The sequence below is a fragment of the Dermacentor silvarum genome, chromosome 10 (assembly GCF_013339745.2).
Source record: "Dermacentor silvarum isolate Dsil-2018 chromosome 10, BIME_Dsil_1.4, whole genome shotgun sequence".
NCBI classification, from domain to species: Eukaryota; Metazoa; Arthropoda; class Arachnida; order Ixodida; family Ixodidae; genus Dermacentor; species Dermacentor silvarum.
In genome coordinates, this window is record NC_051163.1 from 15,501,948 (window position 1) to 15,527,479 (window position 25,532).

General features: G+C 46.9%; 1 protein-coding gene and 1 long non-coding RNA gene across 4 annotated transcripts in view; one reads left to right on the forward strand and one right to left on the reverse strand.

The window, feature by feature from the left end:
* LOC119465810 (uncharacterized) overlaps positions 1-13,762 on the reverse strand; it is a 57,483-nt gene extending 43,721 nt beyond the window's left edge. The window contains exon 1 of the long non-coding RNA XR_005194924.2: positions 12,989-13,762. This is a non-coding gene — a long non-coding RNA (uncharacterized LOC119465810). The remainder of the gene's footprint in view (positions 1-12,988) is intronic.
* Positions 1-25,532, forward strand: part of LOC119465806 (adenosylhomocysteinase-like 1) — a 286,195-nt gene that overhangs the window by 56,447 nt on the left and 204,216 nt on the right. For all 3 annotated transcript variants that reach the window (XM_037726270.2, XM_037726275.2, XM_037726271.2), the window contains one exon: positions 2,615-2,702. In XM_037726270.2, the coding sequence (XP_037582198.1) occupies positions 2,615-2,702 (88 nt within the window). The remainder of the gene's footprint in view (positions 1-2,614; positions 2,703-25,532) is intronic.

Here is a 25,532-nt window from a genome sequence, read left to right on the forward strand (position 1 = left end):
TTTTGGCACGTAAAACCCCACAATTTTTTTTTTTTAGCTCACATTAAGCTTTCTACTGCCTGGTGTGCTGCACTCCACAAAATTACCCTGTTGTGTTGCTCTTCTGCCTGCATTTTTTTTTTCTTTGCTTGCAAATACGTACATCGTCTCTTATATCAGTTTTCCTCACTGGTGCTTGCACTGTCTCTGCACACACCCCCTGAGTATGACTGAAGGGTTCCATTCTTCAAGGAAAGAACCTCGTGTTTGCAAATACCCTTATAGTGCTGCTATGAAACACCGTAGGGTATCGCTTCAATTTAATTTATACTGTTGAGGGTCATCCCATCTTTAGCGGTAGTTTTGTGCAGCAGTGCGACAGTTGAAATGCTGGTCAGAAGCAGTGGTATAGTAGTACTCCATATGTATGCTGCAGTTGATGACGCAAGGCTCATGCCTGCTGCTATGGCTAAAACAGTGAGCACACGGCTGTGCTATAGCATGGCGAGTTCCCTAATGCAGACATATAATTAGAAGTGCACCGGCCTGTGTGGCATTTTATAAAAGAATTCATGTCTATCCTCATGCGCGCGCGGGGTATTTATTTATTTATTTATTTATTTATTTATTTATTTATTTATTTATTTATTTATTTATTTATTTATTTATTTATTTATTTATTTATTTATTTATTTATTTATTTGGTTTAAGGGGCACGTCTGTCGTGATGCTGGAGGCGAGAGGCGGAGTCAATGGTCGCCTGACTAAGCCTCTAGCACCATAGATTCACCGCACAATGGCAATTACTCTATTGCTACCCACCACCAGTGGAGGGTAGCAAACCACGCGTATCGTTTACCTCCCTGCTTTCTTTTCATGTCCCTACTTTCTCTCGGCTACGACTTTCTCACATCTCCGGAAAGTGCATGCAATGCACGCGTCATCCATATGTACAGCATGGCTCGGAAGGCAGGTAGTATTCCACCGTTATATATGTCCGCACAAACCTGCTTCAGCAGGTATATATGTCCGCACAATGCTTCATACGAGCCACTTTTCTCTCATCAGTGTGTGCTATATTTAGTCGTGGCAATAAAGGTTTAGGTCATTGCAACTACGATTTGGCTAAGCAGTGCGTCATAAGACGTTGCGACCAGCGCGGCTGCTCGCGTCTGAGGATTTCCGGTACTGCCGCGTACCTATGTACAACTACGCTTTGGTCAGTAAAGAAAGAGAGGAACGTATCATATGCTAAAGCTCTATCGATGGAACGAAAAACGTGAGGCGTAACGTTAAGAGACAGCAAGAGAGCGGTGTGGATCAGAGAACAAACGGGGGATAGCCGATATTCTAGTTGACATTAAGCGGAAGAAATGGAGCTGGGCAGGCCATGTAATGCGTAGGATGGATAACCGGTGGATCATTAAAGTTACAGAATGGATACCAAGAGAAGGGAAGCGCAGTCGAGGACGGCAGAAAACTAGGTGGGGTGATGAAGTTAGGAAATTTGCAGGCGCAAGTTGGAATCGGCTAGCGCATGACAGGGGCAATTGGAGACCGCAGGGATAGACCTTCGTCCTGCAGTGGACACAAAAATACGCTGCTGCTGCTGATGATGATGAAAGATAAAAATGATTTGACCTTTCCACAATACAAAAAAAAAAAAAACACTCTTACCGCGAGAAGACGCTTGGCAAGCCAGAAAATTAGACATAGAAACGAGAGACTGGTGGCGACGCTGCCGCGCAATTCCCGCACCATGCAGCTCGCCGTGACGTCATGGATTTTGAAGCCGTCTGCTCGGGCCTGATTAAATATCTATCGGTAAAAATGGAGTACATTGTATTTTAAAAAAGACAAAGACTGAACAGTGAGAAAGAAAAAAAAAAACAACACTTTGTAATCCGTGACTTCTCACTGACGTACCGACCCTGTAGTTTCAGCGCGAAAAAAAAGAAAAGAAATGATGACCATCGCTTCCTCTTCTAATAATCAACCTATTTCCGCTAATTCAACGAAAGTGCACTTGAGGAACGCTTTACCAATCTAAACTGATTCAGTGTTTCTCTAATTTAGTGTCCCTTTAAATGCAGCGGAATATGGGACCCTGATTCTCGGTCGATCACGCCCGGTAATACCTTCATTTTATGCGTGACGCAACATCCGGCGCAACGCGTCATTGGAGCAACGGGCATCGTGTCCGTTGTCTTATCCAATGAGTGCGCGATGAATGTGACATCCTCCACTGGGATTCGCCCTATTGGAATCAGTTGCCAGTGCTCCTGCACTTCGGGAGTCATGTTTTGGCAAGGTGGCTTTGTCGCAAGCACGGTTGTTGCGAGGCGAAGCCTCGGTAGCGGCTTGTACGTTTAGCTGCTAGAACATCACTAAAACATAATTAACATCATTAAAACATTACTTTAAATCGTGTATATAGTTACCTACTTTTGCTTTTTTTTGCTTTGGATTGCAATTTATGCTGACTTTTATTTATGGTGTGGATACATAACTAGCCCCATAGGCTAAGGATCCGGATGATACTGTCAATCACGTCGTATTGTTACACTATGCCGGAATAAACATGATTTATTCTTTCTTGCGTGCGCGACCGTGAACGTGTGCCTTTTGCCCGCAGGAGTCGAAGCTCGTGGGAGGGATCAAGCCTCGCAGCCGCTACCGGAGCCGCTCCCTGTCGGCGTCGTCCACCGACAGCTACAGCTCGGGTGAGTGCCACCTCCTCGTTCGGCGTGCTTCCGTAGCCGCGGGCTACGCGATACGTCCTCGTCCGCGTATAGTACTGCTCGCACCATATACAGGTGTGAACTCCGTGCGTTGAAACAATCCTCGAATGTGCACTCGTTTTGAACGTTAGCCTGGGAACGGCGTCCGCCAGTAACGTCGTTTGGTCGCGTAAAACGTGCGTGGAAGCGAATATCTGGATGTCTTAAAATCTACGAGCCGCGGTTCTGTCTTTTGAAATGATAAGGTGGACGTATGTCGCACCTCATATGCCTCTGTTATTCATCATATCTAATATAGAGCCAAAACCGGATATAACGAATTATTGTGTATAACGAACAAGTAAAATCCTTTCGAAAACTTTTGCATAAAATTTTGATTTTATATATCGAAATATCTATATATCGGACTTTTTTGTGATCCCCTTCAAATATGATAAATCCGGGTTCGACTGTGATCCATCATATCGCATGAAGACTGGACACGAAATGCTGATAGCTTGACAGAAGCTTCAGCAAACGTCAGCGACATTTGCCAAAGCTTCGGCGACAAGAAGAAAAATTGTGCATTGCACGTTGTCAGAACAGATGGAGCTCAGTTTGCTGCAGTAACTTACGTTGTGCCGTACTTATATAGATTTTGGAGAATCGCACTCCCTCCAATTCCCACCAGTGGAGTGCATTCAGTGAGTCTCATTTACACAAGCGTACTAAACCTGATTCACCGAACAACGAGAACACCCGAAAATGTTGTTAACGTGTTCGTCCAGCGTTTTATATATATATATCAGTGATATGTGTGAAAGTGATGAGATGATTATAACTATAAAAGTGATCCGGCAAAAGGTACCATGGCCCGCTGAACAGGCTGTATTCAGAGGCTTTTACTATAATTTTTCCTATAATATTTACTATAATATATTATGAGAGAATTTTCTAATTATAACGCCTGTGAGCTAAAAATTATCTTTGTCGGTCGGTTCAATCGCCCAGTACTGCTGGTTTCCCGCCATGTTGAGACAACGCACTCTGAGGAAATTTATGCATCGGGTGGCATTTTGTTTGACACGGACCAACCGGCGAGAAAATAAAATGTCCAATATAAATGTCCAAAATAAAGGACCCCGTCCCCCTGAGTGGAGGGGCGCGCCGTAATTATCCAACGTCATTTCAGCTAAACCGGTTGTGGCGCCATCTATCGCACAAGACGTGAAAGGAATGAGAGGGAGCACTATGGCCTCGAAGAACTAGGAGCAGCGCAGCGTCGCTGATCTTGGGGACCGCTACGTAATGCAACGGCGAACGAGCATTTCGTGCAAGAGAGGGCGCTTAGTGACCGTTGAGTGCGTTGGGTCTCCGACAGATGGCGAAATGTGCTGCGAGCGAGCGGCGCTTCCCTGTTTTGTCGTAATGCCCCTCCATCCACGCGCCACCGCCGCTTGGTCGGCGAAAACGTGTATGGAGGGGCTTTAGTTTGCCGCATTGCACTTGTAAATTATAATTTCTTTTCTTTTTAACATTTATGGGGGAGAATGTTAGCTCAATCTGTAATTTCTTTCCTTTTCTTGAACTTCCAGTTACTGCTTTTCGTTAGGAATTATTGCTTTCTCTGGCAAAGTTGTACTACTACTACTACTATTACTACTACTACTATTATTATTACTAATACTGATACTAATTAAAGTAATAATAATAATAATAATAATAATAATAATAATAATAATAATAATAATAATAATAATAATAATATTAATATGTGATAGTAAAAAGTCGGAAAACCGCACAGCATAACTGTTCTCCCATTTTTCGCTTGGGAGGAAGAAAAAGATAAGTGCTTTAAGTTCATTACGCGTGCGATCATAATATTAATTAAGAAAAAAGAATGAGGAGGGGGTGGGGGTGAGATGCACGTTATTTGTTTGCTACTCTTGTTTTTCTGCTCCTTGACAGCAGAAAGAAGAAACGTGCACCCAAGAGACGTTTGCCCGAGAAATATTAAATGAAAATGTTTTCAATTTCTGATTACGCGGGCTCCCGTGCGACGTAAGAAAATCATATGGCATAAATCGGGGTGGGAAGTTCGTTTATAGTTGTTGTGTTTGTGCCAAATACCCCCCCCCCCCCTCCCCCGACAGGCATTCTTTTCCACTTTATTTACTTTGCCGCCTACAGTCTCTGCCGTGAAGCGAGCTTGCGAATCGTTGCGGAAGAACCAAGGTGGAAGGCGGCAACAAAAGACCGAAATTCTGGCACGCTCTTCTGGCTTGTAGCCGTGTTCTCGACGTATTCTGCTTTCGGCTTTCCACAACTTCGCGTTGCAAACTCTCCTGGGGCATTCCGGGTTTCGCGCTAATTGCTCGACGCAAATCGGGCGCTGCATGCAATCGTTAATAAACCACCTCTGGGATGACAAGGGCTCCCGGCCTGGTTTTGACATCTCGTTGACTTGTGCACTGAGTGCTACAGATTCAGTTACTGCGGCTCAGTTTAGTAGCTCGCTTTGGGAGCAGTAACTCGGAGGGGGGCGTGGGAGGGGGGGGGGGGGGGTAGCCGTGTTGGTGACACCCTTGGAGAATGCAGTGCAAACTCCACCTACAAAATCCATTTGTGTCCGCTTGCTGTGCCTCTGCGCTATAAAACGTAGTTCTCGAGAGACGCCGATACAAAGGCGTTCGTCTCCGCCATGACGTCACGGAATGGAGCGAACGCTATTGGCTGGCGCGTGCGTACAACTTCTGCCTTAGTTGGACAGCGGTGACTTTGTTGATGCATTCTAAGGACTTGGTAGTTTCGCTTTTCCCGCAACGTCGTCCTTTTTTTTTTTCTAGGCTGGCAAATATAATTGTGTGCAGTAAACTCAAGACAGAACTGCTTTCTGACACGTAGTGTCGGTTTTCCTTTTTTCAATTCTAAAAACGACATTCGTTGAGCCGTGGGCTCGCAATAGCCACCGATGCTGCTGCGTATTCGTAAATGCTAACCCTACAGTGCAGAGCTTGTGCTTCTCTCATTGTCGGCTTGAGAAAGAAGCAGCTGTGGACGACACCACTTGCGCGTTCACGCAGGGTGCCTTTGCGAGTGACACGAAATAGTCATACATCGTAAAGCCGCGGAAGAGCGACTCGTTTTCGGCTCACCAATCACGGACACACGTGGCATAGATAACTGCACTGTTCGTGTTACAACGGAAGCTGATATGTAAATGCTTCTGTTGCGCTCACGCACGCACGAAGTAGTAGTAGTTTCGTAATTTGGCGGTAGGCTTTGTTCGACGCCAAAGAATAACTCATACCGATCGGCCGGAAGTTGACACACGTCTGTACTCAATATGCCTACGTTCCTAGAGAGCCTACTACGCCGCAAAGTAACAAAACCGTGCGGAGAAGCGAAAGTGATTGAGGCAGAGGTTTATTGACGTCCGCGCAATGGGGAGAGAAGAGAGAACTTCATTTACAAAGTGAATACAAGCGCATTTCTAGAGAGGTGTTTAAGAAAAACCTATTTAGTGGTGTACATCCTTGTAGAAGTGAATTTATAAATCTATAGGCCGCAGACTGCTTACGCGTAAACTTATCTTTTTTTGTTTTTTGTTTAATCTTTATCGTGCTGCAGCTGCATACATGTGATGGGCACTGCTGACAAGCCTATCTATTTCGTAACGGTAAATGTGCTTCGTAGTCTTCGATAACTGACTGCTGATTTCACCGCCAATCTGTATACGCCAGTCGACAAGAAGTGCCTGACTATAGTTGTTGTACCAATACGTATGTTGTATACCAACAAGCCCAAACAGCCACATTACTGACCATAGGCGCTGTACACATAAATGTCTATAGAATTTTCTACGGAATATCAGTGTCAGTTTTTGTGATAATACAGATAGTTTAAAGGGCGCAAACTGCCGCAGCGGCTTGGTTTCCACTGTACGGTACTCACAGGGGGAACGATCAAGCGAGCGAACGACCCATCGGAGCGTGTCTCCTGCTTATCCGCCGAGCGTTCAGGAAACAACCTATATTTGGTAAAGCACGGCATCGTGACCGATAAAAGTTGGCCGCTGAAGAGAGAGAGAGAGAGAGAGAGAGAGAGAGAGAGAGAGAGAGAGAGGCGTTTTGTTTTTTTATCGGGCTAGTAGACGACGACAGAGGTCATCGCATGTGCTATTGAGGCCATAAAGATAGCGGGGAAAGAAAAAAAAAAAGAACAAAAAGAAATGAATGACGTCGCATTTTTTAAATTTGCCTCTATGAAGGCGCGCGACAGCACCAGCGCTTGATCGAAAATAGAAATGCATTGATGAAAGTGGTGAAAAAAGAAGGGAAACGGGTAGCAGGCCTATGCGCGGAAGTCTCTCCCTCTCATATATATCAACGGTGGTAAAGGAACACATCAATCTCTCCTAGGACGAAAATCCGCCTCGCGTGGGGACACTACCTGGTTTGATTGATCGGAAGTGTTCGCGAGTGGTCGAGTAGAATACTGATAGGCTCTTGTAAATGCAGAGGGAAGCGAGCGAGGAAGAGGGTGTGTACAGAAGAGCTACATAGAACACGCCTTATCGGTGTTGCCTCGTTCTCCCGTGACGATGATGGTAAGGGCTTACTCGCAACACACCGCACAGGTCTCACACTCGGCGCCAAAACACGGACGACGCGTCGATCAACAAAGTTTAGAGTCTGTCACCATTCTGCGCATGCGCATGCGGTATCCGCGAACATCTGTAGGGAGTTTTTGCAGGTAACCACATGGGGGCGCGTATTTCCTGCGTATTTTCTTGCGTCGCACAATGTCACGCTGTAGTCAGGGCTGCACGTGGTTCCACGTCATTGGGATCACATCGTCGACCATATAAGAAAATGAAAAAAAAGTGACAAAAGAATGCAGGCGTGATTACAGCGAACTAGAGGTGTGCGAATATAATGGTTTCTGAGACCGAATCGAAGACGAATCCGGTATAGTGCCAGAATCTATTCGAATCGAATATCGAATAGTTTTTGAATATTGAACAGCCGTTATCGCAATTAATATAAAACGATGTTCACATCCCAGTATCCTTAAAGTTAGCGAGTTTCTGTCATTACATAGTACGTTATGAAGCGTTGTTTATTAAAAGTACAAATGGAGCATTAGGAGCAAACACGTATATTTTCTTTCGCATGCCCAGGACTCCTCAGAGAGAGCGAATGATCACTGTGTACTCTGTAAAGTATGGCTACCTAAGCGACGTAGCCTGTTCCACTAAATGGGCAAGTTCTCATATTTTATGTCTGTGTTGTAGCCGTGGGGGTGAACACTTACTGTACTTTGCTCCAATTTCATGTTTAATTGGGCGCAGTCGACGTTTTGAAATATTTCGACGAGTATTCGACGATATTCGCATCAAGTAGGACCGTATTCGATTCGTTATTCGAAAAGTTTCGAATCATTCTAAGCGTAGGCTGCCTCCGCACGAAGCGCGTATTTCTCGCCTATTTGAGCCGTACCGTCGCGTCATCAGCTTCGCGCCGCGCAGTGTCACGCTAGAGTAAAAACTTAGTTAACGCCGTTTCATGTCATTGGGCTTAGCTTTAGCTCGGTGGCTGAACTGATGTTTATAGCGCTGCAACTGTCACTGTGCTGTGCGGTAATTCGGGGACAGTGACCGACTGTGACTGTGTATCTGTATTCCCTTTCTCTCGCTCCTTTCCTATCACTTTACCCCCTCCCCTCTATCTATCTACAGTGTAGGGTAGCAAACCGGAAATTCCCCTCTGGTTAACCTCCCTGCCTTTCCCCTTTCTTCCGTCTCTCTCTCTCTCTCTCTCTCTCTTTATCTCGGGGCGAACAGTGATTTTCGTATTCAAGTACATGTAAGACGAAGAAATGCTTTTCTTAGACAACCGCTTGGCCGATTTGAATGAAATTTGTTGCATTTGAGAGTGAAAGTCAAATTCCAGTGTTTGTAGGCAGCAGGTTTTTGATTTATGGTCTCGTAATTTTCGAAACTTCGCCGAAAATCGGCAAGCGTAAAATAGAAGCGCGAAGCTTACAAATCCGTAACTATGCACCAAGAACATTTATTTTGATGTACGCAATTACAGCTCACGTGAAGCTGTTACAGCGTTAACGAGGGTGTTAAGACTGACTGCACTCACGGATTAGTAGTATATTTCAGAGTCTGCTTTAAAGGTATTATTTTGTGCGGTTTACATAATTGTGATTTTCTTTTGCTGAGAGACGGAGTTGTTAACTCAATGCCAGGGTTAACTTTTTTTTTTAATTTTGAGGTATTCAATAATGATTGAAAAATAAATTGACGTCGTAAAGCGAAAATCCGATTCTTGCAGTCACTAGGTTTTGACCTTTTGCTTTTAAATGCAACAACTTCATACAATTCGGTGCAATGGTCGCCGATAAAAAGTATTTCTCAAGTCCCATGTGTTTAGATAAGCGATGCCGAGCTTTTGCAAGCGTGATTACAGCGTACGCTATAGCGCGCGCCGATATTTGCACATAAATCTTCCTTTGCAGTGCATTGTAATTTGTGGGGCACGAAACTTTCTCATGTCATTCCGTTTTCATAGAGGTCAGGATATATATTTATAGCTCCTTGTAATGGTGTACTTGTAAACTGTTTGCTTTAATGGCGCGACGATACCGCAGCTTTTGCGCCGTTGGTGTAAATGGAAGTAACGATAAAGAAACGGAAAATGCATTCAAAGTCACACGGTAGACTAAAATCCAGTTGAACGCCGAGTGAATTCAACGGTAGTGTTTGAGAGATGAAAAAAGCCGCGCCGTATTTTAGGGTCTTTCTTTCTTTCTTTCTTTCTTGGCTCTTCTGACCATGCGTTGTGAACGCTGTTCGACATATGGCATGCGCGAAGCGAAGCCCCAGCCCGCGTCTCTTTCTGAAACTTGATTGGCAGCGCGTGTGGTTATGCAAGATAGTGGAAAAAAACGCGAAAGCCGGAATACCCAGAGAAATACCGCCCGTATAGTCTTATATTTGGTTACTTCCTCGCTGCGGACGTTGAGAAACGGACCTCTTTCCAGATATTATTGCGCTTGGGCAGGAATGTAGACGGTAAGGGGAGGAATGTGAAACAGGAAGCGAGATGAAAACGCTTACGCAAGCGCTGCCTCGAGCGCTTTTAGAGGGTGTGTTTTTTCTAACTTCCTTATATTCAGCACCCCCCCCCCCCCCCCCTATCTTCCCATTTTGCCCAAGCTTTTTTTCTTTCTTTCTGTTTATTATTATTATTATTATTATTATTATTATTATTATTATTATTCCATGTTGCTGCCTGTTGTGTTAATGGGAAATTCAGTAGTGCAAGGAGTAATAACAGCTGCTATGATAGTACCAGTGGTGATAGCAGTTGCGATAACCGTAGCGACAATATCAGTAGCCGGTTTTAGTATTACTAGCTTGTATTGAATAGTTATTTAGTTAACTGGTAGTAGTAGTAGTAGTATAGTAGTAGTAGTAGTAGTAGTAGGAACAACCAGCAAACTATTCTTTGCAACGGAGCTTGCCTAAGTACGGCGTACGTCTTCTGCCTCCTCGCTCGCGAATTTCCTCGCTGCAGAATACCGCCTCGACACTGCGCAAACGTGTACAGGTACACGCTGACAAGTGAATAGAAGACAGAAGCGAAGCGGATCGGTCACCCGAGAGAAACCGAAAGAAACGTCGGCGTTTCCTTCCAAAGGCTCGCCCGTTGTTCGTCGCACACGGCGCGACGACTAGCCGCCCACTGACGTCTCACTTTTCCGCGGGGCTCGCCTAAAGGATAAACGAAAAAAGAATGAAATAAAGAAAAAAAAAGTTGCAGCGTATAACGCACACGGGCTTACTTCATCCTTTTGGAATCTCTTGTCCACCTTCGCGAAGTCGACTTTGATCCTTTCTAAAGACACCAGACAAGAATACTAAATGGGGGGGAAGGGGCGTGTGTATTCGAATCCAGAATTTACTTTTTCGGAATCCTCGAATATTCGTTCGCATTTCGATGGGGGCGAAATGCGAAAACGCCCGTGTACTTACATTTAGGTGCACGTTGAAGAATCCTAGGTGGTCGAACTTCTCCTGGAGTCCCCTCCCTCCCCCCTCTACGGCGTGCCTCATAATCAGATCGTGGTTTCGGCACGTAAAACGCCATAATTCACTTCAATTCGTTCGCATATAACGAATAACGGTACTTATTTGAGACTCGAGGGGGAAATAGTGCTGTACTGCAGGACAGCTGTGAGGCTGCAGAGAGACGCCGAACGCCGTGGAACAGCCAAGAAGTTGTTTATAATATACAAGCCCCTCTGTTGACCGGATGTTAAGTTGTGAAAGACATTACACGCATGTGTCAAGCAATGTAAAAAAAAAAAAAAAAGAAAAGCGCCTTTCTTGCAAGACTTGCTCCACGCAAATATTGTAGTTCGCTGTCTGTTTAGAAATGACGTGATATTCGATTAGGAAATTTGACCATTCGAACAACCCCAATATTAAGTTGAGACGAATGAGTAAAATACTGTTCTCCAGTAGCGAAATTGTCACTCCTATACCGCAAGAAGAGGCTTTGCTTAGTGGAAAAGACGCAAAATACGAAACACTGGTGGCGAGGAGGTGCCATGGTCTTCACCAGCTAGCAATGACGTCATATATTATGGGAGTGGTTGTAATGTCTTTTTTTTTTTCAAGGTGAAGAAGTGCAATATTGTATCCTAAAGTAGTCATAAGAGGGAAAGTAACAAGTTTCGAGAACTACTACTGCTCCGACGTGGGCCACATGCAAGAAAATTATTCAAATACGTGACGTCAATCTGACATATCGGTGCTACGCTTCGGCACGCAATTCAAGAAGGAAAAGTTTGGCCTTCACTTTGTGCAACAACAACAACAACGACGACGACGACGACAACAACAACAACAACAACAACAACAACAACAACAACAACAACAACAACAACAACAACAACAACAACAACAACAACAACAACAACAACAACAACAACAATAATAATAATAATAATAAACGTTTTCCCGCCAAATTAATGAACATTAGAAAAGAAATTACCAGTTTGAAGTGATTCACTGTTGCTTTTTAGCGATATTTTAGAACCTTTTAGAATATGATCAGAAGCCATGACAAAAAGAAAACAAAATACGCTCTGACTTGAAGATTCGAATCGGCTGCCTTCCTAAAACAGTCATTCATAATAATTAATTAGAACACCGAGCAGGAATTCCTTTCTTTTTTCTTTCTCTATTTTCTATTTTTAAATCCATTTTCTCCAAACCGCCCAATTCTTGGCCGATCCCCCACGCGGTGGGTTTGTGTCATTTGTACAGAGGATAATCATCATCATTCAAGCGCGGTGCAAACGACATTTGTTCCCCGAACTTGGTCACAGTGGGATACGGTCACGTGTGTCGGATTACGCACTTCACGCTGAAGGGCCCCAGGTGGCGTAAGTTGCGTTCGGCACTCGGGGCCTTCTCCCTATAGCCTGCGGAAGTAAGGTCCTATCAGTCAATAAATGCTAGTGTTCTCAATTACTACCCGCGCGGTAGTCCAGCCCATTGGCTACGGCGTTGCGCAACTGAGCTCGCGAGGTCGCTGGTTCGAACCGGGCCACGGCGGTTGCATTCCGACTGGAGCAGAATGCCGTGCATTGGATGCACGTTAATGAACCCCAAGTAGTCAAAATTAATCCGCAGCTTCCCCGCACGGGCTGTACAATAGTGCATAATCGTAGACATTGCATGACAATAAAATTGTGACCTTTGTGGCGTTAAGCATTTCATGCGTGTTGCATATGGGATGAAGTAAACAAAATAGTACTGTAAATGTGTTCCCTTTCACAGTGAACCGTGCTGTACGTGAACAAGTTTGTAAACGACGGATAATGAGGGAAAAGGTTTTTTTTTCTTTCTTTTTCTTTTTTTTTTCGCTGCATATACACATGTAGCCCGAAATCGAGTTGCGCAACGCAAAAGTGCGTGCTCGACAATTGTAGCGCGCGTCGACGCCGCAAGGAAATTGGAAATACTTCGCTGCTGTCACGTGGTTTTCGAACTTTTGCTCCCCATTGTATACATCTACTGCGTCCTGGAAACGTCGAACAACGTCATGTAACGGCAAACGCGCCCGAGCGAGTTGGGGGGGGGGGGGGGGGTCGAAGGGGAGAGAGGAGAATTTCACAATCGTAGAGAAAGAAGTGTAAACGAGAAGAGAGAGAACGCGAAAGAAAGAGAGCCGTGGAATAGAAGAAAGCGTTTCCGGCCGTCTCACCTTAATGCCATCCCACGATGCCTGCGCTGCTCTTCGACGAGGCGGCATGCCGCTTTGTTGCCGGTCTTGGGCCGCGGTCCGCCTCTTCTCCTCCGATGCCGCGTGCCCGGGGTTGCGGCCCTCGCTGCAGCAAGTCACTCGCACCGCACGCCTTCACGCGCCGGAATCCTTTCGCAGAACCTCGTGTCGGCGGGCCCGTGCTGTCCAGTGCGCGGAGCGCGCGTGGTTTGACGCGGGTCGTCTTTCGGTCGCGGCGTGGCGCTGCTGTAGCTGCATGTTGGTGTTGCTCTGCCGTTTCCTCCTCTTCCACGCTCCTCCTTCCCGTTCTGCTCTCTGACGTTAGGCGCGAAAGCAGGTGGCGCCACTCGGCGTGCGGATTCCGACTGAGATGGTAGTTGCATCGGCTAACGGTTCGGCGCAGCTGTGGTGTTTTGCGGCTGCCGCCGCTGTGGAGGCATCTGGTGACCGATCTGCGAACCAGTGTAGTCTCGATACTTTCCTCCTCCCTTTCTGCGGGGCGCAAGAGTTGAGAAAGCTGGGCTTATTCGGTTTCCGGTTGAGCGAGAGAGAAATGGTAGTTGATGTCAACGAAGCGATGGCTTGGCGTGCTGCGCCGTATCGTTAGTGTAGAAGACGAATAATAATAATAATAATAATAATAATAATAATAATAATAATAATAATAATAATAATAATAATAATAATAGAAAACACATGCTTTGGTTGAGCCTAAACATTCTACTAGCGGAACTGCGCCAGCATCTCGAGCTTCTATCGTGCCAAGAAATTGACAATAATAATAAACGAATAAAGACACGTATGAGCCAAAACATAAAGACAGGATGTGTTCCCTGTTGCTCTCTCATCGCGCGTCCGTGCCCTCCCCCCTCCCCCGCCTAGCCTCCCCTTATTTTATTTTCTATCGAAGTTGTATTGTCTTACTTTTTTTTTTCGTTTTCATATTTTCATTGAGGCAGGTGTAACGTCTTTCCGTGTTTCTTTTTTTCCATAACTTCTCTTATCGTTCTTGTCCCTCTCTTCGCTGCCTCATTGTTCGTCCCTCTAACAAACCTGTCAATCCTTCGCAAATTTATTCATTGCCTCACTGTATGTGCTTATCTCTCTCTCTCTCTCCCTCGGCTTTCTCCCTCTCTCCATCGTTTCTGTAATGGGATGTGCGCTCATCGGGTCTTCGCTCTCTTGAGCCGAGCTGCGATGGCAGTGCTGCGAGGTTTCCGTTTGGTCGCGCGCTCGCGTGCTACCGGATGTGCAGGTTTGCGCGTTTCATCATTTGCATGAAGCTACATGCCACGTGGAACGTGTTCCTGGCGTTATCTTGTTCGGCGCCAGTGGTTCTTTTCATGCCGCACAATATGCGGACAGCATTTCTCCGGACAGCATTGAACCGGCTGCACTCCAGACCATTTTCGGAAATGAAGATATTTGGACCATTTACGTACGCGTCGATGGCACAGGAAGCCACGAAAGCTTTGTTGCAGCACCTCAAGTCGACAGGTCTTGGCGACTGTGTGTAGACTCGGTGGGAATTTTCAAGTGTGCGCGAAACTGTGCTCTATCTCCTCCTCTAGCTCTTTTCATGCCTATACTCCCTTCTCCCAGTGCAGGGTAGCAAACCGCACGTGCGTCTGGTTAACCTCCCTGCCTTTCCTCTCCTATTTCTCTCTCTCTCGTCCTGGTCGGAATAGATTCCACGGCTGAAGTTCTTGAAAGGGACATTAAAGAGGGAATTCGAGCCAAGCAGGGCTGACAATTAAGCTACGATTAGTTAAACTTTTCTAGTTACACTCCACTTCGAAGTCGGGATGGCGAAAAAGGTCGGCCCTGTCGTGAACTTCAGGCTCCGTAATTCGGAAAAAGAGGCAAAAGGCCGAAGGCGCGCGATGCCACTGGGCAACTCCCGCGCTTTCTTTCTTGTGATGGCACGTATTTTAACATATATTTTTGCTGGAAGTAATTTAGGCGTTTGTCGATAAGCACGGATTACCCTTAAGTTTGACGGAACCCAAGACTCGATCCAGTGACTTCTTAGAACTGCTTAGGCCATACACGGCGAAAACGAAATCACCCAAACACGCGGAAACTACATTGAAAGCTGTGACGTCACACTGGCATACCGGTGCTACGTAGCTTTAGGTGACAATTTCTAAAGGAAGCAACTTTGTGCTTCATTTTCGTCGCTGGTGACAACCATTTTCCGCCAAATTAATGGAAACACGTTCTTGAAAGGTTACTACTTTACCGGTCTAAATTGTTCCAGCGTTCAATCGAGCCTCCTGAAATTAAACCGTCGGCGTCAAGCGACGCCGCACTTAAGATACGTCGTAGACTTGTTGAAAAAAATATCTTTAAGGCCTCCCTAAACACACATCAATTTACGGGATACTTGAAAATCGCAGACGTGTATCTACGGCAGCAGCAGCGCAGCAGCGCCGGTAGCGCCATCTTGTTGGTGCCGACGCTTTAACGAACCTCGATTTAACGAATTTCGTGATGTAATGAACTCTTTTTTTTCCCGATCTTAGTTCTATTGAATTAACGAAACGTCGAATTAAGAAATTCGCGATAGAACGAAGTTTTTCGCTGCAAGTGCAACTTCGTTATATCGAGGTTCGACTATCTCGGTGCTTGAGTTGATGCCACCGTCACAAGATGACGCCAGTAACACTGCTGCGCACATCCGTTGTGTCTCCGTTGTTAAGGTATTCCGTAATACTGTGATGCGTTTTTACAGACAAGAGTTACGCACGGCACCGCAACCACGAGCACAGCCACTGCAGGTGATGATGATTATGATTCTATGGCATCCCCTTTGAAACGGTGCAGTCACCTAGCCTGCTTGATTTAATCAGTTATGCTGCACATGTTTTTATCTAGCATTTTTGTAAACATCTGCTTAATCTTTCTTCAATATCTACCTAGTGCCGTTATGAGTCTAAGAGATCCGGTCGTATCAATGTCTTCCCTGCCGTTCCCCCACCAATACTCTAAACGTCTCTCGCTTGTCTCGACTGCTGACCGGTTGATGCTTCCCTCCACTTTAAATCCAAGCGCTTCTGGAAGGTTTACGTTACCTACCGTGTATACACATACTGCCGCTCCTCGTGGCGAACCGGCGCGTACATCCTGATCATCCTGGCCGTGGCGGCTCGGGCGCACTGCTTTTCAGGGCCTTCTCGTTCGCCATCGGTGAAGCTCCTCGCTGGACGACGCCGCGTCGACAAATACGCGCGGACGGGATTTGCCCTGTCTATCTCGCCGGTCTTTATACTTTGCTGGCTTCTTTCCTGCCTGGCCAATTCGCAGTGACGGCTCGTCTAATGGAACCCCCTCGCCTTGGCGCGTATCTGTCGCTCCGTTCGTTGTTTGTCGCGCTCGCGTCCGAGCCAATGGATGGCGATCAGATCCGATTTTGTTTCTCCTGCCAAAGCTGGCTGGCCCCCTTGTTGCCTTAACGCGTTGTAGATGTGTGCGCTTGTCGACGAACGACCACTCGCGCGTGCATTTGTGCAGATAGAGGCCGTCTCTCGCAGCGCCCTGCGTCGCTTTGGAACGCTAAACCCAGTCAGCTGATCAATCGTATGGAAAGGGGGCTTGTTCCGACGGCGTCACGGCTTTCATGTTGTATGACCATTGGCACTCAGTGTTCGCGACTTTTTTTTTAGAGCGCATCTCTTAGGCGCTCGTTCCTGTGGCGAGCGTCGGCGTCCCTCGTAACCGAGTGAACGAGCGCAGCGAAGGGTGGAAGCGAACGAGGAGCGCAGCGGGAGATGAAAGACGGCGACAGCGAAGAGAGTGCGAGGAGGGAAGCGGAGGAGGAGGGTATGACGAAAGCGTGAAAAGAAAAGCGTAGTGCCGCGCAAGACGGGCTCCGCGGCGACGATGGCTACGAGATGGCGCCAGAATAGCGTGCATTGTCTGTATGGAAACAAAGCGCTGCATGAGCGGAGGTCTGTCTGCAGCGGCTGCTGTGAGTCGCGCGCACGCGTCACCCACGCGCTGCCTCTCGCGATCTCCCGATTAGCGAGGCAGTCGCGCCACACTTCGCACAGTCTGCAACGTGCCGCTCGAGACAGATTGTCCGCGCCAGCCAATATATCTCGAAATGAACACTTATAGAGCTGCGTTGAAATTTCGCATTAGGGAGTATCGTAATCGTCGATGAATTTTTTTCTTGACAAAGTCGCCTGGTTGCAGCCCAAAAGACTTCATCTTTAGCGAAATGTCGCTAAGTAATGATGATGATAATGACTTGTTCAGAATTTGTCTTATGTTTTAATTGTTACCAGACGGCCTGCTTATTATTTTTTAACTATAACTTTACTAAGGTGGCTGGAAGGTTTACATCATTACATTACCTGACTGATCCCTCCAATCGTCGTTCTCGGGTTTTTTGCTTGTTCGTTCTTCGAGCTATCCGAATCTGTTTTCATAACCGCGAACACCTACAGCAACGATGCTGTTTGCGCGCATGTAATGATTGGCCTATCACCCTTCCTGGTGGTCTCGAAGGCGCAATGCCATTGCTGTCCGGTCGGCCGCGTGGCAGTGCTTGCTTGGCGAGCGGAGATTGATGGCCGTCAGGGCTCGTTCGTCCCTGCAGCCGCGCGAGCGTGCCCCGCTTTATAGCTCGCGTCGTCGTAACCGCGCTATATCGCCGTCGGGAGGCCTCGGGGTGTGCAGTGCTCGCCCTGCGGCCTTCCGGCGATGTAGAGGCCTCGTGGTCAGCGGGCGTGTCGAGAATGGGAATGTATCACTCGGACCCGCTTTCACTCAAGCTCCCTTCACGAAGCTAGCCAGCATGGACGGATCGGCCTCGCTGGCCACCGCGATGCAGCTCAGCTTGCGGAACGCGCCTTTTATTTGGCGTGATGTCTTTAGCTGTCGATGGGGGCGGGTCGGGGAGTGGTTACCTAGAGTTACTGTATATGAGCACATACATGCGGTTACCGAGCATATATACGAACACATTCATGGGTCGTGTTTCGAATTTTCTCACCCTTAGCGGTGTCTTAATAACAGTGCCGTTGTGCCACTGATCACGAGATCGTGGGTTCGATTCCCGCATCCGCATTCTATAGGGGTGAAATACAAAAAAAAAAAAAAGACAGAAAAGAAAAAGAAGAAAAAATTCGGAGAACGTCGCTTCGGGCGTTTCTCGTAACGTAGGTGTCGCTTTGGTGCATCGAACTCACTCACTCACTCACTCACTCACTCACTCACTCACTCACTCACTCACTCACTCACTCACTCACTCACTCACTCACTCACTCACTCACTCACTCACTCACTCACTCACTCACTCACTCACTCACTCACTCACTCAATCAATCAATCAATCAATCAATCAATCAATCAATCAATCAATCAATCTGTTGAACAAAATGAATGCTTGACCTTCATTTAATTCCTAACCTCCCTGTCTTTCCTTTCTCTCTCCACTTTATTGGGTAATAATCTACCCTTTCCGATTATACGAGTACATAAAGAAAACGCCTTTTGCCATGAAATGATTGAAAGTAGGGTTTTGAACAAACACTTTGCGAATCCAGCCTGACTTAGCGGCTGTTTAGTCGTCTCTTTAAATAATGAGCTTTCAACCAGTATGAAGAGATCTCTAGTTTCTTCTAGCGAAGTGTCACACTCAAGCCTGCTCTACGCTTTCGCCGACGTTCGCCCTCCGCGCACCGCGCTCACTATCAAAGCCACCGCGGGCGCCCGGCTGTCGGCGACGAGACGGGTTTGAACCCCGCGATGCACCGCGGTGGGGCTTCTTCGTCGGGCCGCACGCAGCGTTTCGCTGATGCTCGGGAATTCGTGCCCTCCCACGCGTGCACCCACACACTCGGGCCACTCACCGTGCTTGTTTACGCGCAGCTGAACGTCGGCGAGTGCATGCTTCCCCGTCTAGCCTTGGCTGCGTTCCGTGCGGCTTTGTGCCAGAGCAGAGCTCTCCTTTCTCGGGACCTGTATATTTTACCGACGAGTTTTTTTTTTTTTTTTCCAGTTAAGCCGTGTTCCCTTTGTAGTCCTCAGTGCTGCCGACTGCATGCACGCCTTGTGCCGGCGGTATAACACTGCAAAATAATTTACACCCTTAAAAGTGAAAAAGGGTGTAAATTATCTTACAGTGAACCGCAGTTTAACTGGTGTATGTTTTTTAGAGCGGTGCATAATATGTTTACATTGCCAGCTTCAGGTGTTATACTTAATACAGTTTACATAACTGGCAGGTCATCTGTTACTACTGAGTCACATAGTTATATAAGTGACCGATCGCTAAAACAGTATATATGTATTAACTTTCTTCAATTTTCGTAGTATGAACTTGCTCACCTAGGGAAGCTGTTCTTAACAGTTGAATGTTTCTTTTTTTTTTCGTTTAAATGCAACAGGCCTCATTGGAATAGATTCAGTTGATGACGAAGATTTCAATTTTTTCATGCATTCATTTGCATAGCAGCTCTCGAGGTAAGAGTTTCTCTTACGCTCGCCGCGATGACGCCGTTGATTCCTATGGCTGAGCACGATTCCGTCACTAAAAAATTTTACACCCTTAAAAGTGAATAAGGTGTAAATATATCTATAACTCGCACCCTCCCGCCTTTCTGTGTGTAATGGTGTGAGTTATAGACAAATTTAAACCTTTTAAGGTGTAAAATTTACACTGCAGCTGCGGTCGGCGCGAACTCTCATAAGGGTGCGACGCAAAGTTGCTCGTATGCTTAGACGTAAGGCCACAATAAGGAACCCGCCGGATGGTCTAAATTAATCCGTAGACCCCCACTAAAGAAAAAAATATTAAATTCCGGGCTTCTGCCTGCCAGAACCGAGTTCTGATTAGGAGGCACGCTGAAGTGGGGGACTCCGGATTAATTTCAACCACCTGTGGTACATTAACGCGCACCGATATGCATGTACACGAACTTTTTTTTTTGCACTTTAAGTGCGGCTGGCGCGGCCGGTATCGAACCTCCGACCTCGAGCTCAGCAGTGCTACGCTATAGACACGCTATATACCACGGCGGGTCCCCTCACTACGACGTGCCTAGGACGCCCCGTGTGTTGCTTTGGGACGTTTGAGCTATGTAACTTGGTTTGATTTTAAAGCGACATCTTTAAGGGCCCCGTTATGCGGGTCGCCGGCGTTGACCGAGCGTCGACCGTGAGCGAAAATTGTCGACCAATCACAGCGCTGCGTTTCTACCAATCACAGAGCGGCGCACGCCGCGTGCGCCGCTTGGCTCCTTGCAGACACCCGATGGCGCTCGCCTCCGCGCGGCAGCGGCGGCGCCGGCTGTGGGGAAAGAAAAGAAAAAAGAACCAGAAAGCTCACCTTCGTGCATAGCGTTCGTCGCAAGCGTTTCCCGGTAAAAATTACGATTGTGTAAGCTGCAGTTGCCGGGAAGCCTGAGAAGCAGTCAGGGACCCTTTAATGCTATCGCGTTTTATTCTTAAAGGCGAAGCTTAAGCGTTTCCCCAAGTTTTATTTTATCTAAAGATTGCCTTTGCAGCCGAGTTAAAACACACCCGCTTATTCGTCCGGTTTCGGTCAACGCGAACGCGACATCCTTCATATCCTTCCAGACTGTGTACACCCACTGTGTGCTTCGACCTTGTGTGATAAGCTCGCCGAATCCCTTTGAAGCGGTTTTGAAATGTTGACAGGGCTTTGGGAGTGCGCTTGTGTGCAGACATTGCGCAAGCTTTGCAGAAGAGCCGATGATGTGGCTGTAACCGGACAGCAAAAAAAAAAAAAAAGAAGTTTGTCAAACAGTGCCGGCAGTTTGAAATTACATCTTTATTGTCTCCCCTTACAATAGCTTGAATTTAATAATAGGAAAAGAAAGGAAGCCCTTCTGATTGAGCAAGTATCAGCACAGAATCGGTCTTGCGAGTTTTGTAAACACATTCCCGCAAACGCACGAGAGCTAGTGAACGGAAGTTAACGAACAGAAAGAAGCCAAAGAATGAAGCAATGTGTTTCAGTAACTCTCCTACTGGGGAAAAAAAAAAAAAAAAAAAAAAAAACAAGACAGAGAGAGAGAGAGAGAGAGAGCTCGCCGCGAAGATGGACGATAGCGGTCGAGCGCTTCGCGAAACAAAATAGCGCGTGGTTGTTTTTCAACGACGCTACCGGAAAGGCGTAGTAATATATTTCCGCGCTCTCGCTGTCATCACCGCAAGGGTCAGTCTGACCAAGCGGCGTATATGCAGGAACGTTTGCCATTTCTGTCGAGGCGAATGAAACGCTGCCGCTCGGAAGGCGCGCCAACGTTGAGGAATGCGTTTAATTAAATGCGGTCCTTCCCGTCACGCGAACAGATATTCAGAATGTATACCGGATTTCTCGGAAACAACGGTTTGCTTCGCTCCCTTTCCCCCTCCTCTGTCTGGAGGGGCTTCACTGCTTGTGAAGAACAGGTACGTTCACGAGTATTAAAAGAGAATGAATAAGAATAATGAAAAGAAACACAGGGAGACTAACTTCCGCGTTATGGCGTACGCTTGGGAAAAGAAAAAGAAAACATTGTAGGGATGATTCCCGTTTCTTCTGTCATAACTGAAAACATTGCGTTCCTTTTACACTTACATTTGAAATCCCAGAAGAAAGAAATCCCCAGAAGAAAGAAACGTCCATATGCTGCTGCCGAGTGTGCAAACCGCGACACTGCGACGTCGTCGCGCACCTGGATGCCATCGTGTCGTCGTCGTTCAGTTAGTCGCGCCCTCTCGTGGTCATCTAGCCAGCCACCGCTGTTTTCAACGGCACTCGAGGTATTTTTTCTTCGAGCGGCTGTTCGCGGTATTTTTCTCCACAGCGAGTGCATGATAAACAAGAGTGCGCGCTGCTTTAAAAAACAAAAGAAAAAGTGAATGAGGTCATCCTGAGCTCCGCCACTCACAAATTTCTTTCTCGTTGACGCTCCCGCGGGCGCCCTCCGTATGTCTGCTGACGTCTATCGCATTGTGCCAAGTGTCCTCTCGCGCACGCATAGCCCCTCTCCCTCCCCCTCTGTTTCCCCCTCCTCCCTATTTTTTTTTTTTTATTTCTCGACTTCCACCTTTTTTTTTTTTTTTCTGGTTTCACTTATATTGATTTCTTTTTCTTCCTCCCGGTGTTGGGTCAGTGACGGGTTATTCTCGTCTAAGCCACTCGAGGCTTCCCACTATATCGTCGCCCTCACATGATCTGCATATTTATTTTGGACTGCTCGCGCTAACCTTTGAGTGTAGAAAAGCTGCAGAGACGCGGAGCCCTGTCCCGCTGCCCCATCTTGTTAGCGTGGTGAAGGGCGCACTTGAATGAGGAAAGACGTGGGGAAGCTCTTTATTCTAGCGCGGTCCTCGGTTTTCTGCGCACCTCAGCGGCCTTATTGCATTTCTGCGGTCTCGTTTAGGTTATTTTCTTTTTATTTCTCCGTTAGTTGACGGCAGCAGCCTTTTAATCCGTTTAGCCTTAACCGTTCTGTAGGATGAATGGAGGTGCTGCCATAGCGGGGTGCCGCAGTGGTCTTGTTTCCCTGGCTGCTGAAAAAACGAAATAAAAAAGAGAAAGTTGAACAAACTAAAAATAAACGAGACGCCAAGACTGAGAGGAAAACAGTATAGGAAGAAACGTATTCCCTATCACTGCCTATGTTTCGGGAATTTTATTCGTTTGTTTTCCAGCTTGCTAATAGACCTTAAAGTTTCTTGAATCTTGAATTTATTCTCTAGTCTTTCTTTGTATTATGTTGTACATTCAATGTCCACATATCGAAACCTTGCCTTCCGCCTGAGGCTTTCCTAATCGGCCCACTGCTAAGCTATTGATGTGTCCATTTTCGCTCTGAATCCTTTTCTTACCCACCGCAGTAGCCCGTAGCCATACCGTTTCACTGCTAAACACGAGGTCGCGGGATCGAATCCCGATCGCGGCAGCCGCATTTTGATGGGGTTGAAGTGAGAAAACGCTCGTTTACTTCAGATTTAGGTGCACGTTAGAGAACGCCAGTTGATCAAAATGAAATCCGCAGTACCCCCACTGCGCCGTGCTTCATTCACTTGCACGTAAAGCACCATAATGTATTTAACTTTAACCAACATATTTGTCTTGTTTGGATTAGTATTTTTTGTTAGGGTCGTCATCGTCACTGAATTTGCGTTTGTGCTCCTTTTGCCAAGAACGACTGGTCGTTGGCCGCAGCACCACGCGTATTGCTTGCTAAGTGCGCGTATGTTTTCCTTGCAATGCACGGAGGGCTTCGACATTAAATGACAACGTGTAATCGATACCCAAAACGACGGGTACTGAGGAAGTATAAGAGTGGGAACATGATCTGCCGATGTGTGCTCGCTACAGTTGTTCAAGAAGCAAATGTCTCGTGGCTTTTTTTTTTTTTTTGTTCATTTCAGTGAAAGAAGTGAGGACATCTAACGGGCTGGAACGCGAACCTTTAATATCGGTCAGCCGTACGCTAATTATAGTTATCTGAGTTTCTTCTTCTTGCACGTCCTCTTCTGCGTCCTCTTCTCGTCTTCCGGTTCCGCTACGGCCCTCACTATTTTGTTTACCGCTCCTGGGTCCCCGTCCTGGTCCTCTTCTGCACTAACTAATATTGTTTCTTTGCTTTGGCCAGTGTCCTTTTCTTCCTGTGTCCTTTCTTCCGCTTCCGGTTTGGTAATACTTCCTGTCGCTTCTGGCCCACTTTGCCTCATCCTTGTGTACTTTCACCTTCGTGTTCCAAGCGAACGTGCGATCTTTCTCGGCACCTCGGCTCTTTTACTTCCGTCGTTTCTGACGTCTCGCTTCCGGTTGGACACTTACTTCCTTGTTCTCCCTTCCCGTCGTGCCTTTGTTTACTATCTTGTCCCGCTTTGAGAGGCTGGAGTGCTGGAGCGAACGACTGCTCAACTTCCGGTGCGCCGCCATGCTAGTGTCGCCGTTCGTCATGGGGCAAGCAAAGTGCGAAGGCGCGTCACGTGACAATTTTGAAGCCTTTAATACATATACAGCCGTGAAGATGTAAACAAAGGCTCATGGGAAAAGATCCCTCACCGCGTAATAAGTAAGCTATAATCGCTGCCTCGTGTGTTGGAAGAAAGCGCGGTGTGTGTTGCGCTGGCCGATCGCGACGCGGACGTCCGCTAAGGGTGTGTTCACATTGGCGGTGAAAGCGGGCGAAAAACCAGGCGGCGAACGCGATCGGTCTGGAACCGATTTTCGCCGCGAGAGAAAAAAAAAAAAAAAAGCTTGCCTGGTGAGCAGGGCCAAGCTATCGGCTCAGGCCCACGGCATCCTGGACTAGGGACGCCGCCCACCTCGGACGATTTTAGCGTCTGCTCATTTCTCTAAATAAAGTTTATTCCTCCTCCTCCTTGCCGCTTTGCCGCAGCCAATCAGAATAGGAGGCGGAAGGAAGCGCTGTACTCGAATGTAAACTGAGCGTCTAGGTGTTAAAGCGATGCCTTTCATGGTGGAGACACACTTTGACTGAGTCTTCGCTATATTTCTTTTTTTTTCTTTTTTTTTTTTCAAAGCGCACTCGCCATGTTGGTTTGGCACGGTATGGTATAATGGCATGGTCGGGGGGAGTTGCCGTGGTTGCTCCTAACCGCTTTCTTCAGCGTTTAATCAGCCTAGTTTGTGTGTGTGTATATATGTCAGCTGTCCGCAAACAACGAAGAAGTGTTGCATGTCGCTATGAGCTGGTTGCTTTCAATAAAGGGTGCAGTGAATGTTCCGGTCCCTTTGCGACGTAGCACTGTATGGAAAGAAATGCCAATGACAGGCGCAAGAGTACCGTTGACTAATGAGAAGCATCGTACATACACTATTCCAACAACGAATAAGTGTCACCGCCAATAAAAAGAGTGAGGGTATACCCACATTCATTCAGTACAAAAGTGCGTGTTGCAATTTAAGCTTCAACTGCGAGTCAGCGCTTGCGCATGCTATCGTTACTTGCTTTCATCTGTTCGCTCTGTTCCGTCACGAATGATGATGATGAGTTATTGGCATCCCCTTCGAAAGGGACGGTGACAAATAGTCACCTAGCCAGCTTGAGCTAATCAATGATGACAATGATGATGATGATGATGATGATGATGATGATGATGATGATTTATTCGCATCTCCTTTCCAATGGGGAGGGGACAAATAGTCACCTAGCCTGCTTGAGTTAATCAGGTATGCTATGCTTACCTAGTACAAGTGCCTAGAGTTACTGTATATGCTACCAAAGGTAGCATATACGCGCGCAGGTCTGCAATCTTGCCTGTCAAGCAATCAAAGCTATGCGGCAAAGCCGCACTCCGTTCTTGCAGGCGGCTGAAGATAGAGAAGTGCCTAGATAGCAGCGTCGCCGTTTGGAGAGAGGCGGTACTATCGAGGCACCCTATATCACGAATGCCAGCGCTGGGCCACTGACCCGCGACGACCTCCAGCTACGCATTCACATGTGAACGTTCTTATACGTTCCAAGACGCACTCGGCACCGAACCGTCTGTCCACGCCTGACGCAGAGCACTTCCTTTCGTCGCT